At 42.8% G+C, this 20,961-nt stretch overlaps 1 protein-coding gene across 1 annotated transcript in view; it reads left to right on the top strand.

Annotated features, from left to right (window-relative positions):
• KCNU1 (potassium calcium-activated channel subfamily U member 1) overlaps positions 1–20,961 on the top strand; it is an 86,651-nt gene that overhangs the window by 44,752 nt on the left and 20,938 nt on the right. The window contains exon 20 of the mRNA XM_079954942.1: positions 15,605–15,704. Within this exon, the coding sequence (XP_079811068.1) occupies positions 15,605–15,704 (100 nt within the window). The remainder of the gene's footprint in view (positions 1–15,604; positions 15,705–20,961) is intronic.

Below are 20,961 nucleotides of genomic sequence, written 5' to 3'. Positions count from 1 at the left end.
AACTTACAGACTCCAGGAGTGACGCCTCAATGCCTTCCATATGCCATCAGGAAGATTTTGGGCATCACATGGCAGGACAGAGTCTCAAGCAAATATGTGCTCTCCCAAGCCCATATTCCCAGCATCTTCACACTTCTGTCTCAGCAATGTCTATGCTGGCTTGGTCATGTACACAGAATGGAAGATGGCAAGATCCCCAAGGACATGCTCAATGGGAAGCAGGTTTCAGGCTCTAGGACTGTTGGCATGCCAACTCTGTGTTATGAAGATGTCTGCAAATGTGACATGAAGGCTGACTTTAACCCCGTCATATGGGAATCCCTTGCAGACGATTGCAATGCTTGCAGACGGACAGGTCTTCTATCCACAGCAGTGAACAGAGGAAGGGGGAATGCAGGGAGGGATGCAGAGCATCTGCCCCAGCACAACTGGACACCATCTGCCCCCAGCTGCAACAAAACAGGTCTCTGCCATATCTGTCTCTACAGACACGGCAGGCGCCGTGACTTTACCTCCAAAGGCGAACTCTTCCATTGTCTCCCAAGATAGACAGATGAAAACAACAACATACAAAAATCAAGTGTTTCTGACATGCACACATGGCTCTAGCCTTCATCTAGGCAAGCAACAGGCATGATCCCAGTTCAAGAACACATTCCTGCCATGCAGAAGCACTTGAGGAAGTTGCTGACCAAGAGCTGTGAGGAGTGTTGCCTGAGAAGGAACGATGTCTTGTTGCACGTCCAGAGAGCCCAATAGTTGGGACTAGAGGGATACATTTGGCCCCCCAGGCCTGAGGTCCCCCACTCGTGAGGTACAAGTGTGTGCATACAGGAGAAGCCTTTCTCTCTTAGGTCAGTGTCATCAATCTTAAAAGTTATAATTTCAACCTGATTATGTTCCTGTAGCAATCATCAAAGGCTACACCTCTCTTCCATTTAATCCAGACATGGTCAACTTCCAGCTTCTCCTTTTTGAAACCTCCCTTAGGCTGCAATTCTATACACAATTACTTCCCTGGGTGTAATGCCCTCACCCACTGGAATGTTAGTGAGAAACTGCATGTTACTGCATTTGACGGTATTCCAAAAGAGTTAGGGAGTCTACTGGACAGAGTTAGTTGGGAAATAAGAATGTAAATAGAATGAGAGAAATCTTTGTTCAAGGGTAGCCAGCCAAGCACATTCAAGATGTTCTTGGAGTTCAGTGCCCATCAGCCCAGCCAACATGGTCAATGGTCCAAGATGATGGGAGTTGATGTCCAACACCTGAGTTGTTTCAGATCTCATGATTTATAGTTTGTTTCCATTAACATCTTGTGAGAATCATTGTTGCTTACTAACAACATTCTTGTTGAGATCTTCAGCAATTATAAAGATTATTATTATTTGCTTGTTTCTGCACAATTTTCTCTGCTTCTTTAAGTTGGAAGAGAAACTTCTACCATTAACTCTGTGTGCTATCATAAGCTCGGCTGTAGGGCTGGGTAACCTGTGACCCACCTGGTTCTTTTGGATTCTGACTCCCATTAGCCTCAACCAGCCATGACCAATGATCAGGGATAATGGGAGTTGTAGTTTCTGACATTCTCAGGTTCCTTCATCCCTGCTCTACTGACCTCACTAGGATTTGATTCAGAGTTAATTTATATAGAATTGCCCTGCACATGAGATTACATTTTGGACATGCTATTGGGAGATGTTTCAGCACTGCAGCCAGAGTCTCTCTTCCCCACTCCAACCCATAACATGTAATAAAAAACAATGCCAATATGTAGGTGTATCTCTACACCACCCTCTGCCATCACCTCCATTCGTTGGCTGCTACTTGGAAAAAGGAGCGGAAATAGTAATAGGGTGATTTCATTTCCCATACCTCACTTTCTACAGGACTATACTCAAGGCGGTTTACAGCCCATAGGTAAAAAGGTAAAGGTACCCCTGCCCGTACGGGCCAGTCTTGACAGACTCTAGGGTTGTGCGCTCATCTCACTCTACAGGCCGGGAGCCAGCGCTGTTCGCAGACACTTCCGGGTCACGTGGCCAGCGTGACAAGCTGCATCTGGCGAGCCAGCGCAGCACACGGAAACGCCGTTTACCTTCCCGCTAGTAAGTGGTCCCTATTTATCTACTTGCACCTGGGGGTGCTTTCGAACTGCTAGGTTGGCAGGCGCTGGGACCGAGCAACGGGAGCGCACCCTGCCGCGGGTATTCGAACCGCCGACCTGACGATCGGCAAGTCCTAGGTGCTGAGGTTTTACCCACAGCACCACCCGCGTCCCTTACAGCCCATAGAGGTGCCTAAACATACAACAAAATTCACATTGCCATTCTATAACAATTTTTAAAACACCCTAAAGAATTAATAAAATTCAGGAATTCATTTATATACAGGTAATATCTAGAAAATATCAGAAAGCAATAAAACAAAAACAACCCGAAGGATTACCACCAATTAATAATTACAAATCCTTTCCAAAAATACAATGGACAAAATCATGTCATGTCATGTGACATCCTCCGCACCAGTGCCTACCAAACTACCTCTAATTATCCCCCACCACAAGCATTCATTAAATGCTAATATGTTTTTGATCTCTGAACCATTAAACACTTTCTCTTTGTTCCAGGGATAATTATAATGTTGTGGGATAATCTTTTAATGGCTTTCAGGAAACTTAACCCTGGGATGAATTCCTCCACTCAAATTCCACAGGTGGCATTTAACTAAGCCTTATTCAGTGTATACGCACCAGCACGACAAAGTTGGGTCCATTAATTTCAACAGGTCTGTGTTGAGTAAAACTTACCCCTTGTGTATCTTCAAGCTGTTTCTTGCACTGCTAAGACAAAATCTTATTTGGTTATAGGAAGTTTTTCTTCTAGGAAAAAGGTGCCAGTACTTGCCATGAAGTTGTTCCAGTAAGTGCCACACTTTTAACCACTGTCTCCCCCCCCCCCCCGGGGGTACTTCAGGGTCCACTGTGCTGACACCTTTTCCCCCCAGATGTTTGGTTACTCTCCTTTTGGTGAAGCCATCAAGTCTCAAATTTCATTTTGGTTACATTTACAATCTGGGCAGAGGAGGGGTCATTTGCTAATTACGATCAGCTTTTGCCAACCTGGTGCCCTACAGATGTCTTGGACTATGACCATGCTGGTAAGGCTGATGAGAGCCATAGCCCAGAACTTCCAGAAGCCACCAGATTGGGGGGTGCTGCATAAGATAGTAATCATACAAAGCTGGCTACAGCCGCACACACTGATTTCTATCTTGAGTTTTTAAAAACCCAAAATCTTTTAACCAAACCAAACTGTTTTGTTTTTAAATGGGAACAAACCACACCTAGGTTAGAAAAAGTACACTTGTGTTCCATCTTAATTGAAACTTATCTAACACCTGGATAATTGCTCATAAATACCTGTTGAGTTGCCAAGGTACAGTTATAGCATGTCAGTCTTTAATAAATTTCCAGGACCTCAGATCTCACCCTTTGATGCTACCCATCAAATCCTGGTCCAAAGGCAAGGCAGGGGGTGTTGGTGGAAGGGTGGGGAGAGAGAAAAAAAGTAATAATACTAAGCACTCCTGCATTCACTTAATCTGGGAGAATGCATTGCACTCTTTATGAATGTGTAGGAGAGGCTGTGCAGGAGTCTGCAGAAAGGTCACTGATATTTTTGGAGCGATAAATCACGAAAGGGGGGGAAAGATTTGCATTTTGGCTGTATAACATTCAGGGACGGATTAGAGAGAGAGAAGGGAGAATTCTTTGAAGTAATATTTCTCCGCTGACTTGTTTTATTAGCTCCCTTTTAACATGTTACATTATTGCTTATAGAATTTCATTTACTTGGATTGGCAGCTTGATAAATATGTCTATTGGCGATGATTTGGATTGCTCTGGGCATTAATATTATTAAAACCTGTCACAAGGAAATGTCTGAAAGATGACTTACTGTAAAGATTACAGCACAAAATAAATCACACAGTGGTATTTGTTACCGTTTATGGCCTCTTGGAGCCGAGTCAATCCCTTTTTATGTTGCATTATTTTTCAAGTTTTTATAGCTTTACATTATATATCGCTGTCAGAAATGAACAGATGGGGTGTCAAACATGAGCTTTCTGAATAATTCCCACCCTCGGGTTATTTGTGTGAAGGACAAGTGTAAAACTCTGTTCTCCAGGAAAGGGAGACAGGCAGGGGTGGGTGAATGTGTTGTTACATTAAAGAAAGCTTCCCCTCCACCTCCCCCCTCCCCCCCGTCAGCTGGGACACGATGGTTTTAACTTCTGACCTCACCTGGCTTTTCCTCCACAGCAGAGCTTCTTGGGAAATCCAAGCTGCCTGCTTTTTTTGCTGGAGGAAAATCTTCATTGCAAGCAAAACAGGCCAGAAGGCAACACCTGACACATCAGAAACTGGGGTTTGCCACTTCCCCACCCCTCTTTCTTTCTGGGATGGAATCTGTCTGCCAAATCATGACTGCCATTTGTAGTGCAGCCGATATGATTGCTCTTTTCTCTGATGCATGTAGGAAGGGCACTAATGATGCCCCTTCTTCCACAATTTGTTTTGTGTAAGGAGAGGGATAGCACAAGCCTCAGGCTCCTTCAGCCATAGACTCAGCCTTGGCTCAGTTAGCTGTGCTTTTTTGCTTAGCCTTTTCCCATTGCTGTTGTTTGCCTTGCCTTGCTTTGCTTCAGTCAGAAAGAGCCGCAGGACTCCTTCCTCTTAGCCTCTTCTTCTTCTGCCATTCATATGTCTCTCTACAGCCACTAGGAATGGGCAAAATCTGTCAGTTTTGGTTTCTCTCAGGTTCTTGTCTTTTTTTTAAAAAAATAATATTTATTCAAATTTTAAAGGTTACAAAAATAAAAAAGAGAAAAAAGAAAAATAAAAAAGACAGAAAAAATACAATCAATTAAAAAAAAGAGCAAATCGAACCTTTACATAGCTTTCTTTCCTTTACTTATTTCCTTGACCTCCTCACACCTCCCATTTTTGTATTCTAATTCAAATTGTTATTTCAGCAAATCCTTCCAACCTTGTTTTTATCTTAATAATTTATCTTAATATACTATAATTTTACGTTCTCTCTTTCACCAATTCATTTTCACTTAATCCTTTATGCCATTTCTGCCAAAACCACATAATTTTCTTTTCCCAACATCTTTCTAGCAATCCTTAATTTTACAATATTTTTGAAGATAAACTTTAAATTTTTTCCAATCTTCTTCCACCGACTCTTCTCCTTGGTCCCGGATTCTGCCAGTCATCTCAGCCAGTTCCATGTATTCCATCACCTTCATCTGCCATTCTTCCCGGGTGGGTAGATCTTGTGTTTTCCAATACTTTGCAATGAGTATTCTTGCTGCTGTTGTGGCGTACATAAAAAAAGTTCTATCCTTTCACACCAACTGGCCGACCTCTCTCAGGTTCTTGTCTACCCCCCCCCCAATCTTAAATTAAGTCATCCACATTTCAACATCAGTTTGGATTTATTTTTTTTAAGTCCCTGCGTTTATCAACATTTCTCCTAATAGGCACATGGTTTTATGTGCACTTTTGCCTAATAAACACATTTTTACAAAGCAATCTTATAATGCATTTTAATGTTTAGTGCATTTATAATGCCTTTTTAATGTTATCCTGGATGATACCTGCACACTTCACCCTGGTAAATGCATTTTTGTACACATTACCTGGCTAGCGTACGGCACTGCAAAATTCAGATAAGTGCTGGTTTCAAAGGATGGTTGTGTCCAACTAAGTTGTACTTAGAGCAGACACACTGGAATTAATGGACCTTAAATAGTCATGTCCCTTAACTTCGCTGGGTGTACCCTGAGTAAGACTAGCATTTGATACAACCCAAAGCCTGGTCAAATTATGTTGCAAGTTGCACTGATGGCCTCTGGATTATACCATAGATTTGGCAAACATGCTTTAACACCCCCGCCCCGCCCCCCAAATTAAGACCACAGAACCTATTGCATGTTGATTCTGACAATTGTATGGATTTCCATGACTTTCAGCCTGTAGGGTTATATATGTACATGGGAACACCTTGTATTTCTATGTTCTGCCTTAGCCTACAATGAGAAGTTTAGAAAACAAAGCAATGGGGTGGGGAAAGGAATGTGATGTGATGTAGGACATGCAAGAGGCTCACATGTAACTTCAAAGCCCATATATAGCAATATAGGGGATCTCAGCAACTAAATATCTAGGTAGGATCTCTCCAACAAGTAATCACGTGCTGTGGATAAACTGGTTATCTGAACCCACCCTGCCTACTCCAAGCGCATAAAGATGAGTTGGCTAATTGGTTTTGCCCTGTGAACTTGTGCAAACCTGTCTATTTATAATCTGGCCAGCTCCTTATTCTGTGCTAAGGACATGGAGAATGGCTCAATCTCCTGGCAGTGCACACTTTATATTTTAATTACCCACACTAATTTCTAACATTTACACATATACCATAAATCACATCATAATGATCCTTATTTAATTGCTGGACTGGGAACTCGAGTTAAACAGGTATGAAGGGGATTAATAAGGAGATCCAGGCTCCAAGGATTGCAGCTAGCTGCATTCTCAATTTAGATTGGGGGAACAAAACATAAAGCCTTTAGGTAGGACCAAATCTTGAACCCTTTAGTTCAAGATTAGCAGTTTAGTCTGGACAATTGCACAACTCTCAATTTTATTCCTCCTTTAAAGCACAGAGTCTTATCCTCCCACATGTACAAAGGGGCTTTAGCCTCCTTATTACATTAATAGTTCAATGAAAAGTGGTAAAAGGTAAAAGGCTGCTGTGGCATTCAGGTGCTCACATATGTGACTGACATAGCTGGGCACTTTTCAGTAGGGACTCTACCACAAGTGCCTGGAGCCCCATTCCTCCCTCCCTTGTCATTTGACCTCTCCAGGGGCAAAATCAGTAAGATAAATGAGTTCCCCCTCCCACTCTCTCTATTTATCTCTCTATTTCTGGGCTCAACCACACTTCTGCTTCTCCAATGCCTGGAAAACAAAATGTGGACAAGGATCTCTCTCTCTCCCTCTCGTTCTCTCTGAATTGGAGCCATCTGGGCCCAGAGGAAGAGGTCAGTGAATAGGGAACTGCAACAAAACTGAGGAGAGAGAGGACAGGGGGAGGTCCCACTGAGAACAGCTTCTCCAAGCTGCCCCCACCCAACGCCCCAACCCCTGTAATGAGCACTACCCACCACCCTGTTGACAAGCAAAATTTTAATTAAATTAACCTACTAACTAGCCATGCGAATACATAGAGAAGCTGTCAGAAATGTCTCATAAATGACATGCTGTCAGCAGGGATGACTTGATGTTACCCTCTCTCCTTTCTGAAATAGGCAAATATCTAGGGTTTAGGGTTGCCATATTTCAAAAAGTAAAAACCAAGACAACCCCGGAAGTCATTGAGCTTTTTTAAGGAAACTGCCAAAGTTGTTGACCTTTTCTTTACAAACCCGCCAAAAAACCCCCACAATTTGACTTCCCTAAAATCCAGGACAAAGCGCCGCCTTTCAATAATTCCTCTTGGACCTCAATTCCGCCTTTGAAATCCTGATAATGTCTGGGAAAATCTAGATTTACGGTAGCTCTATTAGTAATGCCATATTTTAAAAAGTGAAAATCCAGACATTTCAGTGATTTCTTTGCCTGGACACTGTTTCCAACTGCTCTATTCTGGATATGTCCATGAAATTCCAGATGTATGGCAGCCCTATAAATATCCACACTGCAACATTGCTGCTTCCCTCTTCATTGTCTGCCTTTTCTTCTTGTGCCCAGACTCCCCACCCATCCACATTGTCCCTGGCTATCATTTGTATTCCAATTACATACATAATACATACATAGTTTTATTTGTCTTCCACCTTCCCATACTTAAAATCATGCTCAAAGCAGCTTACAGCATGAATAAAATACATAATTATGCTCATAACAAAAGTAATCACCAACAATAAATAAAACATAGAAAGTACACAACCAAATCAAACAATTTCCACATACATCATAAGATCTAAAATAATTAGAGAAATAATGTCAAAAACAGCAACACTCTTCCCCACACAAGAAACACCCCTAAACAATGCTTTGGCCCAAGAGTCTTTTCAGCAGCCTCAGCTTTTGTAGCTGGAGTCAGTCAAGGCCAGGTGGAGAAAGAGCAGCAAGGCAGGGAGCAGGTCTTGCAAGACTCACAGCCAGGATGGATTCAGGCCCATAGTGTTTATTGCACAGCCTGCCACATCCCTTGCAACCTTCTCATCTCTTTTACAACAACAGTAATTTTCTACCAACTCCACCTTCTCTCTCTGTCTTTCTTTTCCTCCTTTTCAGTATTAATCCCAATTAGCTTGCATAGTTTCTGTGCTACATCACAGTGCCACAGTCTTTGCCCCTATGAAAATAATACGCAACCTGCACCTAATTTTTCCAAATCAGGGATGGGGAACCTATAGCCATCCAGATAGGAGCACCTTCCCTGGTGGGTCAGAGGGGCAGCAAGAACTTCCCATCTGTGGCATCGCTGCCACATAACAGAAGGGAGGGAGACAAGGTAATGGAGGTTGGAGCCCTGTGGTGGTTCTGGTAGGAGTGTTAGATTAGTTCTGCAAGTGCACCCTTGCAGCCCCAAACTTGTTTTGTCATACTCTCCCAGTATGTGGTAGCGACACTGCTGGCAAGAGAGCTTTGTTGTGGCTCCATGGCACTGGTGAGTTGCTCCTGGCTCCAGTTGTTGGGGCTGATGGGGTATTAATCCCATCCAGTGTGCCAGTGTGGTGTAGTGGTTAAGAGCGGTAGTCTCGTAACCTGGGGAACCGGGTTCGCGTCTCCGCTCCTCCACATGCAGCTGCTGGGTGACCTTGGGCTAGTCACACTTCTTTGAAGTCTCTCAGCCTCACTCACCTCACAGAGTGTTTGTTGTGGGGGAAGAAGGGAAAGGAGAATGTTAGCCGCTTTGAGACTCCTTAAAGGGAGTGAAAGGCGGGATATCAAATCCAAACTCTTCTTCTTCTTCTTGAAATTCTGCAACATCCAGAAGGAAGGAAGGTAGGCAACTCACCAATAAATGGTAGAGAATAGCCCCAAGACTACTGATATCAATCCCTTCTTTTGAGCTCCCATCTCATCACGAACACTGTAAGAGGGAATGTCTTGGTTGTCATTAGTGTGAAAGAGAAAGGAAGTCATGATAAGCTTAAGGGGCTGTTGCTGTAGCTCACCCAAGGCAGATATAAGCATATGGTCTTCACTAGGATTCAGTCTTGCTACAAAGAGGCAGTGTTGATTTGGTGGTTATAATCACTAGTAGATTATTGCAGCTGGTTTTGTGATTGATTTTACCTGTCCACAGAGGCTTTTTGCTGATTAGGGGTTGGAATGCTCTAAATAATTATCCTTTTTCAATTACGAACAGCGCCTTTATATATGTGCTAATTTATTAAGTTTCGCACAGTGAGTAGCAAAACACTTTGCTGAGTTGTTCTAAATCAAGTGGCATTAATTTGTGGCAATGGTGAGAGGCGGCAGCAAAGGCAATGGATTTTTTTAAAAAACCACAAACAAACCCTAGCACTGAAGTGACAAGGGAAACTTCTTTAGCCTTAGGTAAAGAGGATTTCCACACATTCACTTCCCCTACATGCTGTTCTGAAAAGTAGTGATGAGGTGGGTTTGAGAGCCCATATAACATATATGTTGGACAGAACTGGGATACCCATGTTCAAACTCCTGTTTTGTTGTGAATTTCATTGGTGGAACAGTTAGTCTTCCTCAGCCTAACCTGCCCTACAGTATCCTTGTATGGATAGAATAAGGAGAGATGGTAATATTCGACCCTGACCTCCTGTAAGCAAAAGTTTATGATAAATAACAGGGCACCAGAGAGCCACCAGATGCAAACAAGGAGTGGGCCTCTGAACCATTCATCGTTGTAGAAGAGAGGGTTTTGTGATGGTTTTTCACCCTACTGCTCCTCCCCAAAGTTCACCATCCTCTGCACAACATGCAGTAATGTTTATAGATCTCTGTTGTTCCGTTATTTCTATTTATTTTATTATTTATTCAATTTGCCAGTCACTTTATCTTGCCCACAGCAATCCAAAGCGAATAACAACCAAACAAACATACAAGAATCCCCACATAGACACATTGAAACCAAGAGGAAAGAGAACTACATTAAAAACTTCTCACCGGCTTCTGAAAGGAAACAGATTGTTAAAGGTCAAAGGCCTGAAAGTTTTTGCCTAGTGTCCTTGAGGTATTGTGGTCCTGTCCTGAGCTGGTCAAACCCAGCACTTTGAATTTGGCTCAGAAACTATTTGGCAGCCTGTTAAGTTGGGCCACCATTGGCATTATATGCTCAAATCATCTTGCCCTGGTGAGCAAGCAGGCTGCTGAATTCTGCACAAGCTGAAGTTTCTGAACCATCTTCAGAAGCAGCCCCACATATAAGACAGTAGTATAACCTAGAGCTTATCAGAACATACACAACGAAAATTTGGCTATTCCTGTCCAGAGGTGCAGCTGGGCTTGCCGGTGCTCCTGCTCCTTGATGTTTCTGCCTTTTCACTTGCTCCTTCTGAGCAGTGTTAGGAGTAGGGATGAGCAATAAATTCAGTATTTTAATGTAAAGGTAATGTTTCACACAGTGAAACAGTATGTGAACTGAAACATACATAACCATCTTTTGAAATTCGCACTTCTATGAATTTTGCAATGTGGTTCTCCAAGTAACTAATGTAAATAAAAATCCAGAGGAGGTGCCTAAAAATGGATCCATTCTTGAAAATAACAAGCAGAAAGAGAGTAAATTAGTGAAAATGTCTGGAAAAACTGTCAGTTTAAGGAGAAATGCATGTTACAATTCTGATGGGATTTTTTTTTTAAGGGGGATGGGAATCACAAACTAATGGGAAACTGCAAAAAACTGATCTTAGGAGCAGAATAATGAGAAAATAAGAGAAACTGAAATCAACAGATTTGTCAATCCCTAGTCAAGAGTCGGGGAAATGGAGCAGTCTCCTGCGCTAGCTTTGCCATACCTCTGTGGGAAACTGAGTGGATTTTGTCCCAAGAGAGGAAGAAAGTGAATGGTCACGCCTCGCCCAAGGACCCCTTAAACCTGGAGCTGGCACTGCTTGGTAGAAGGCAGTTTCCCAGCTTCCTATTTTAAGAGCTAGATTTCAAAGACAATCTTAGGCTTTAACAAAACCAGATCCAGGCTTGTGAAATTTCCTTGGAAGACCAGGCCATCAGTTATCCCCTTGTGCTCTGTATCTGTGCGTACTTCTGCTAAGCCTACCTTCTTCCTGCTTCATTTTCCTGGAGATCCTCAGTGCAGATACTGGGGAATCACCAGAATGATTCACTGCTCTCCCAAGAAAAGTAGATTCCTGAAAATCTCACATCATTTGCTGAGAATATGGCAGAAGGGAACATTAGTTAAGACACAGGAAGATAGATAAGCATTTGCCTCCTCCCAGCCCCCCGCAATGATATCTGGAGAAGGATGCCTTTTTGATGAAGTGTGCTTCAAGCAGTCTTGCCTTTTTATTTCCCTACCCAGTGCTCTGACAGGTGTTTCCTTCGGGGCATAGATGCTTCCTATAACATTTTGAGTGAAGGGAGATATCATCTGTGACAGCTTGTGTACATAGATCATGGTTTTATGATGATGGGAAAGTGTGCACTGATTGATTTGCTGAGCTGGGCTGAGTTAAAAGAGCTTGCAACAAGATATCTTCCCTCTTGCCAAAACACAATTTAATCACCACCTGACCGATCCATCATCCAGGCAGGAGGGAGGAGGTTTCAAATGCTGGGGAGGTGCCATATGACTAATGGACAGAAATGTCTATTCTTGGCATGGAAGGACTGAGATACACTGCTAACATATTCTCCCATATTATCCACTAGTATCTTATATTCGGGGAAGGGCTGTAGCTCAGTTGTAGAGTCTCTGCTCTACATGCAGACTGTTCACCTAGCCTCGCATTTCCTGTTCTGGTTGGCAGCAGCCCTCACATTTCTCAAGCTGAAAATGAGTTGGGAAATTTGGAGTGGCCATCTGAGCATCCTGTCAGCTATGGGTACAATACAATCTACTGCTGAGCTATGGACAAGGGCCATTGTTCAGTTGTAGGGCACCTGCTTTGTGTGTAGAAATTCCCAGTTTCAATCCTCCGCACCTCCAGGTAGGTCTAGGATGTCCCTTGCCTGAAACCCTGGAGAGCTGCTACCCATCAGTGTAAACAATGGTCTGACTCAACATAAGGCAGCTTTGTATGTGTTTCCCTTTAAAGAAGCTTATTTGAAATGACAAAGAACATGCCCCTCTACTGTGTTTTGCTTTTTGCTTTGTAAACTTGAACCCAGACACACATTCTAGCACCAGCTATTCATTAATGGCTGGAAGGGTATTTGGCAAAGAGCTGTCATTAATTTCTGGTGCCGTTAAGGGCTCAGCTTGTATAACTCTGAGCTGGTTTCACGATGAAAGGGCATTTGTAAATCCTGGAAATCATTTAAGGCAACAAGGCAGTCTGTGTATCTGCATGCCCTCTTCTAGAAATGAAACATGCAGCCTCAGCCCTATGCATATTTATTTGGAACGGAGCTTCACAATGATAAATGAAATGATTACCTGAAATGTTTACTTTCAGCTAAACATGGATAGGATTGCAACCATAACCCCATTCAGGCTTTCAAATAAACACATTTGGACTGAAACTGGGGAGAGGGGGCACATGTGCTGAGTGTTCTGGTTTAACCCCCCCCTCCAATATTTGTACTTTGAGTAGAAAGGTCTGAATGGGTCTTGTAAGTGCTTACACTCCTTCCTGTGATCAGGAAACCAGGGTTCTTGACCACAAGGAAACTTGTAAGTGTGTTTAGCCAAATGTGTTTACACACTCCCATCAGACCTTCTGGGAAAGGTGCAGCGGACACGCTCGGGAATATTTGGGGCGTGGCTGACATGCATGGGCCCATTTCTCCTTCCAGGTTTAAGCTATTTGTTTGTTCTTTTGAATGCTTGAATTATAGCTCTTAGGAAATATAGGTCATGATATTTGTCCATCTAGCCCAGCACTTTCTTCTTGGACTGAAAGCAGTTCTCAAGTTCTTTGGCAGAGGGGTTTCAAGGAACCTGCTACCAAAGGATGGACAAATCCGTCAATTACAGTTTCTCCCAGTTTCTTGTATTTCCCATTGTAAATTCTGTTATCCACATATCCACATCAGTTTGCAACCCATTTATTTTTTAAAAAGAGCCCTCATGAAAATTCATCAACATTTCAGACTGCATTCCCCATAATGTGCAAATTTTGGTATGCTGTTTTGTCCAATACACACTTTTTGCGCTCAGTTTCCCCCATCATAATGCATTTTTTTGCATGCTATTTTCACAGATATATTCATTTTGATGCTCACTTTCCCATAATATATATACAGTGGTATCTTGGAAGTTGAACAGAATCTGTTCCGGAAGTCCATTCGACTTCCAAAACGTCTGGGAACCAAAGTGCAGCTTCTGATTTCCAAATATATGTACAGTGGAGTTTCCTGCAGCCAATTGGAAGCCGCGTCAGACATTTGGGTTCCAAAGAACGTTTGCAAACCAGAGCACTCACTTCTGGGTTTGCGGTGTTCAGGAGCCAAAATGTTTGACTCACAAGGTGTTAGGGATCCAAGGTACAACTGTATTTCAGTACACATTAATTGATTAGAAAATTCCATCATGAAATATAGAGAGCTGCAAATTTCAACAGATAAGCTACATTTTGGTTCCCATATTTCATCAGAAAGTGCAAAGTAGATAGGTTTGCCTTGCAGTGTGAACTGAACTAAATGCCTCCTGTATCCCTACTGCTACCTGGTCCTTTTAAACTGGAGGTGATTGGGATTGAAACAGTGCTCTTTTGGAAACAAAGCTCATGCTTTACCACTGGGCAATGGTCCATTACTAAATATTACTGGAGGGGCATTATTTCTCCCAGTTCTGCCTCATATTTGCTTCAGCCACTCCACCCAAGTGGCGCTTGCCACATGTTCAGTCCCTCTCCTGCATGACATTTGAAGTATAGAAAAAATTTCCCTTGTTTTGCACAACACCCTGTTTGCCACTTCATTGACTAAGCAAAGAGAAGCCTTTTGTTTCACCCAAGCAGTTGGCATCCCATTGGTTTATTTCTGAAGGTTCTCAGATAGCAGAACTTAGTGGGGAACTCAGACCCTGGAGAGCTGCTGCTACTAAGATATTTGGACCAGTCTGTACTTATGCTGGTTTGTGATGCAATAGCTTGGTCAAACATTGAGATACTGGAATGGGATCCGATACCTATGTTCAAGGTATGATGCAACATTTCTAGTCTGAATACCACTTCAGTCAGGATATGGGTTGCTCTGTGGTCTAAACCACTGAGCCTCTTGGGCTTGCTGATCTTTGGGTCAGCGGTTCGAATTTGCATGATGGGGTGAGCTCCCATTGCTTTGTCCCAGCAGTTTGAAAGCACACCAGTGCAAGTTTTTAAATAGGTACCACTGTGGTGGGAATGTTTCTATGCTTTCTGGCACTCGTCATGGTGTCCCGTTCTGCCAGAAGCGGTTTAGTCCTGCTGCCCACATGACCCGGAAAGCTGTCTGTGGACAAACACCGGCTCCCTCAGCCTGAAAGCGATATGAGCGCCGCACCCCATAGTCACCTTTGACTGGACTTAATCCGTCCAGGGGTCCTTTAGCCTTTTACCTTTTTTACCAGTTCAGCCACTACATCTGTTTTCCGAGAAAGCGAGTAAGATGGAGGAAAATACAAGATACAATCCAACATGTTATTTCCCTAGAACAGCTCAGAGTTGTGATCATCCCATTTATCAATGAAGCTGCGTTTCTGGAGAAGTCCTTATGGATGAGGTCAATGTGATGTTAGCCAGATCACATTTCTTTCCTACAGCATCACCCTTAGTGGCATCAATATGATTTGCTGGACCCATTGCCTTGCACCCTGCTGCCTACTTGCAAAAGTAAACACCGATATGCACATAATGTGTACATGTTTTTGGTCATTTTGAAACCTGCAGCTGCTTTCTTGGATGAGTGGAAGGCTCAAAAATAAATCAGGGACCACAGACAAGCAACACCGTGTCTGTCAGACAGCAAGTCAACACTTTAACCATAATTGTTGGAGGGATGCAACAACATGCTCTTCTGATTGTTCTTGCAGCAAGCATTTCTAGATGAAATTATCCTGCTTTCCTCTCTCTAGATGCTGTTCTGGGGTTCTCCAGCAGATTTGGAGGAGGCACGCCCAGGGCAACACAAGGGGAGAAAGGGGAAAGCCCCATTGTGCCAGTAGGATCCTGTTGAGCCCTTCCTCCATTACCTTCTCCTCCCTCTTTCTCCCCTTTTGTCCATTTCCAGACAGTAAGCCCTTTGGGTGGAAAGAACGGAGCCTTCACATTCTTTGCACAGTGTCATGTACATACAGTAGATGGTGCCATGTTGCTGATGTTGCTATTGCTAATATTATTACATCACCTGTTATTTTGTCCCTTTTTATTCATCCAGACCTTCAGAAATCTTGGATGATGAACATGAAAAAACCACTCTAGACTCTTCAGGAATGTTCCATTGGTGTAAAGCTGTTCCTTTTGACAAGGCCATCTTGGTAGGTGCACTATATGTAGGGTGGGTGTTAGCTTATTAACTTGTTTCTAGCCAGCTGCCTGTGCCAGTAACACCTGCATGGCATGCAGAGATTTGGAAAGGGAAGCTGGAGGCAGCCCCATGTTGGGGAAAAGCTTTGCCTGCCAAATAAGAGTTATTAATGCAGTTCCTAAGGCACCATGTCGAGCCCCAAGTGTGATGGGGTTGCCTGGGGAAAACACCCCCTCATTGTTGGACTTGTTGGACTCTGGCGGGCAGGCAGCAATAAGCATTGGTAGCACCCTCAGCCATACTCTGAGTGCATAGGAACAGGGGAAGCTACCTTATTACCACATCAGATCATTGGTCCATGTAGCTCAGTGTTGTCTACACTGATTTGCAGTGGCTCTCCAGCATTTTTTTTTAAAAAATGCTCTCTTCCAACCCTATCTGGAAATGCAAAGGATTGAACCTTTTGCATGCAAAGCAGGTGTTCTACCACTGAGCCAGGCCCCTTCTCCAATATCTAGCTGGGGAGCTAGATCAGCCTTTCTCAACCTGTGGGTCCCCGGATGTTGTTGAACTACAACTCCCATCACCCCTAGCTAGCAAGGCCAGAGCTCAGGGATGATGGGAGTTGTAGTCCAACAACATCTGGGGGCCCACAGGTTGAGAACCGCTGAGCTAGATTAAGCCAACATTTAAATTTCCAACAATGCTCCTAAATGACTTTACATCTTGGGTATTGTTGGAAATTAAAATAGCACTTACACCTAGCTGTCAGGTATCATTCAGCACACTGGGCTGGATCTATTTATTTATTAACTATCAGGATTTATATTCCGCTTAATCACCAAAAACTTCTAAGAGGTTTAGATAAAACAAAATAAAATATTCATTAAAGAATACTGAGAAAATCAAACCTTCAATAAGCTGACCTAAAATTTAGCAAAATGTAATTAAGGTCAGTTTTTTTAAAAGCACAATAAAAATAATATTGCATGTTAAAATTACATGCCTGTCTTAGCAGGTACCGGAAACAACATAGCAAAGGTGCCTGCCGATTCCTTTCTTCTCCATGATTTTAAAAACAAGAGAATTTTTTAAACCAACTGACAGTCAGAATCCAGCAGCATGGCAATAGTTATCATTTAAAAACCTCAGGGAAATTGGAAAGACCATGCAGTCATATCATCAAGTACAGTGGTACTTTGGTTTACAACCGCTTTGGATTACAACTGCTTTGGATTACAACCACATCAAACCTGGAAGTGTGTGTCCCTTTTTTTGGATTACAACCCATTTTTTTTTATATTACAACCAATTTTGAGGGGGAGGCCTCATTGGCGAAAGCATGCTTTAGGTTTACAACCGGATCTCCTGAATGGATTATGGTTGTAAACCAAGGTACCCCTGTACTAAGTTGCACATCTTCCCAAGCATGTTGCAATGTCTGCAAAGATAGCATCAGTTCCTAACACATATTCATGGGAGGGCGAAGGCCCACTGGAGATGGGAGGTATATGGAGATTTGTTTTATGTGTTGCTTTGGGTAATACTTCAGTCTTCTCCAGATTAATGAAATACAACACAAAAGGTAATCTTGAGTACAACCAGTTTTCTCAAGGCACAAATGCCTGTTGTTAACCCAGAGGACATCCAATAAAGGGGGGGGGGGATCAGGAAGGAAGTGGAAGCACCATCAAACTACCCATGCACAGTACTGTGTACAAATTTTGAAATTTAAAGAAGTACATGTGGGAACTCCTAAATCACTGGTTTCATTTCAGAAACAAAACTAGTCAATTTGGAAATGAACTAAAGTGGGTGAAGTGAAGGCCCAAGACAGGTGTTGATCATGATGTGAGCTGCGCACAGGTGGTCTGAAGGGAGCGAGCGAGCTACCACCATTCCTGTGGAGCCTCTTTTTATTGAGACAAATATGCAATCTAGGCAGATACATTTTTGGGCTGTGACCTTTACACATCTTCCGTCCCGAAATCGTGGGGTGGTACAAAGTTATTTTGGCACCTGTTTCACAGCGTCATTTTCCCCTTGCACAGTGTATGACGTAGGAGACAAAAGGTCTCAGGGAAAAACTTACAGACAGGACACTGCTGACTTTGAGACTGCAAATGGTCAGACCTAGGGGATGATGTTCTAGACAGCTTGTGGCTTGTCTGAGGGGGGGTTGTGCCCTGCACCCCAGGGTCACGCGTGCAGGCAGACGTGGCTGCCTGCTGGTTGGGAAGTGTGCTCCCTCCGGACCCCACTCCCCACTCTGCGATATCCCTACAGTGGGAATTTTTTTTGTTTTTTAGAAGCATCCTTAGCCCTTCTTCTGTCTCCCTCCTCTCTCCCCACATCTCTTCCCCCCACCCCAACCTCACAATGCTTATGATAACAATGTCTCACACCGAATGTATCTGGCATGTAGAAAGGAATTGAAAACAGAGACGTTATATGTACCTTTGTTATTCATGAAAATCTTTTAATAAAAAATAAATTAAAAAAGAAGAGGAATCCTTAGTTCAGGTCAGAAACTGTCTGTTCAAATGATTTCTACCACACTTACAATGTGTGCTTCTCTCCCCCTCCCCCGGACGCCAACTGCCTTTCCCCTCACCATCTCCTCATATCCTAGTCTGGCTAGGTTGTTGTTCAATAGTTCCTATTAAAAGGTCTATAGAATGGATCATTTCCATTGTTTAGCACCACTTGACAGACTAATAATTGGATTTAAGGGACGTTCCACTAACTACAGCTTGAGGTTTCATTATTCAATTTAGACTAATCCAATTAGTTAAGATGATCATTTAATTTGGCTATGATTCTAATCACTCATCAGCAAAGTTCCCATGACATGAGTCTTTTATTGCCCTCTGAAGAAAAGAAAAAAACCATTGTGAAGACAGTGCTTTATGAATGTAATAGTTCGGCAGCTCTTGATTGGGAATGTGGGCATATACTTGGAGTTTGTATAGTCTCCGTGATATGGCTTGTATCTGTATCTGTGCATTTTTATATTTAAAAAAACCAATCTGTTTCTGAGTCACCCTGTGCTCTCTCCACTGAGATCTGTATTTTGGGTTCTGAGCTGCTCCATATAAAATGAATGTTCCCCCATTCACTATGACAGAGAATATAAAAAAAAGCTATAACCTTTTACCCTTTTGGCCAAAGTGGATGAAATTTACAGGGACAGGAAGCCCTCCAGAGTGAATGAAGCCTGCCAAATTGCAAACTAACATGTTGTTTGTGGGTGGGTGTGTTTGTGCAAGAAGCAAAAGTGATTCACTTTCTACCATAATATAACCAAGAGATAGCCAAGTGGTGTGTAGCCTTGCATGTACAGCATATTTTGTTGTTTTTTTAATAAAAACTTTGCTACTTCGCACTGTCCTTTCCCTTCTGGTGTTGCTTGTGGCCTTTAATATAGGCCTTGCAGACCTCCGAGAGGTAGCAGTAGAGTTTAGAAGAGTTCTGATTCCTTTTTGTTAAAGCAGAGCATCTTACCTTTTAAAAAAAGAACCTCCATGGTTGTTGTTTTTTAAAGAAAGAAAGAAAGAAAGAAAGAAAGAAAGAAAGAAAGAAAGAAAGAAAGAAAGAAAAAGAAAGAAAAGACTCTCATCAGCTAGATTTCCACAGATCTGATGCACACATCCCTAGCATATACTATGTATACCAATCATGGAAAGATTCCATCAGTTGATACACAGAAAACATCCCAAAATGAGCTGTGTTGTATGATGCAGTAATGCACTGAAATCAAGAAGTACATCAGATCTCAAAGCAGGAAGACCAATTTTTGTTGGTTAGCCTATGAATTGCTTAAATATGCTAGCAGGCTTCAGGGTACCTTGTGCTTTTCAAAGGGCATTGCCACTGGGATGTTGATGGTATTCAGTTAAGTGTGAAACTCGTTGATCTTAGTGTCAGTGAAGTCCTTAATCTCCAGAATACATTCATGACCAGTGAAGAACATGGCCATGGCTGAATGCTCATTCACCTAAGAGTTTTGCCCAGTGGCAGCTGCCAATCACAAGGCATCCTGTGCTGATTTCTGGTTGCACTGATTCCACAGGTTGAATCAGACCTATGCATCCCACCTACCCCAAAAAGCCTTGTTACCATAAGAGGTGGCAGTTTGGCTTTCCTAAGTAGTTTGTTGTTGTTCGTGGAATGAATGCCCCATAGGAATGACACTATCTCATGACATAGCATCCTTCCTATTCGAGCAACCTGCCCCAGGAATACTGCTGAGCTGCATGACATAACATTATTCTCATTGGCATGCTTCGTGGGCTGTTGAGAAATGTTGCTGGACATCTCTCACTGAAAAATTCCTAGCATAATTATTTATTTATTTATTTATTTATTTATTTATACCCCACCCTTCCTGGTTTAAAAACTGGGCTCAGGGTGGCTAATAGCAAATATAAGACATTGATTAAAATGTGACTTAAAAACAGCATGAAACAGCATAACATACAACATAAAATGCAGCATCAATATCAATAAAATTCAAAAATTCAGGAGTCATTTTGGGGAAAGAAAAAAATAACAACCCAGTCGTAGACATCAAATGATCACCAGGGCTAACTAGCCAAGTTGGTCCTACTAGGGCCAGCAAGGAGACCAGGGAAGAATTTAAATGTGGGGTCCCAGAAAGGGTTTCTTCATAGAAGAGGAAAGGGGAAAAGGGAATAGAGGATCAGGCTAATACAAATTGAAGGCCAGGTGGAATAGCTCTGTCTTATAGGCCCTGCGGAAGGAGATCAAGTCCCGCAGGGCCCTAGTCTTGTGGGACAGAGCATTCCACCAGGTCGGAGCTGTCACTGAAAAAGGGGAGGAATTGTGAAAGTGTGTGTGTGTGTGCTAGACCAGTGCTAGGCACAACATATATTTCTGCACCAGACAAAAAGTGTCCACCCCCATCGTTGAAGTTCTTCTTGGTATGGGACCTAATAGTCCCACACAAACCCAAGATCCACCACAATGAGTGAATTTAGAATAGGCAGATATCCAACTGTCCCGGTTGAGCCAGTGTAACTCTCATCCCAGTTTAGCCAGGGCTAAGCTGGCAGAACATATGCTCGTGTAAGTCCCCAGAAAGTGGTATGGAAGGGTGTGATGGGACAAGGAAAGACTGACACCTGTTCACAGCCTCTTTCAGTTCAATCACATGACCTGGCAATCTGGTGGACGCCATGCCAGCAAAAAGGGTGCCAGACTCAGGCCAGTTCACATGGCAGTTGCCCAGCACCTGAACAATGTCT

This window comes from Podarcis cretensis (assembly GCF_951804945.1).
Source record: "Podarcis cretensis genome assembly, chromosome: 15".
Taxonomy (NCBI): Eukaryota; Metazoa; Chordata; class Lepidosauria; order Squamata; family Lacertidae; genus Podarcis; species Podarcis cretensis.
Note: the sequence above shows the minus strand (reverse complement) of the source record. Positions and strands in the feature narration are given on the sequence as shown.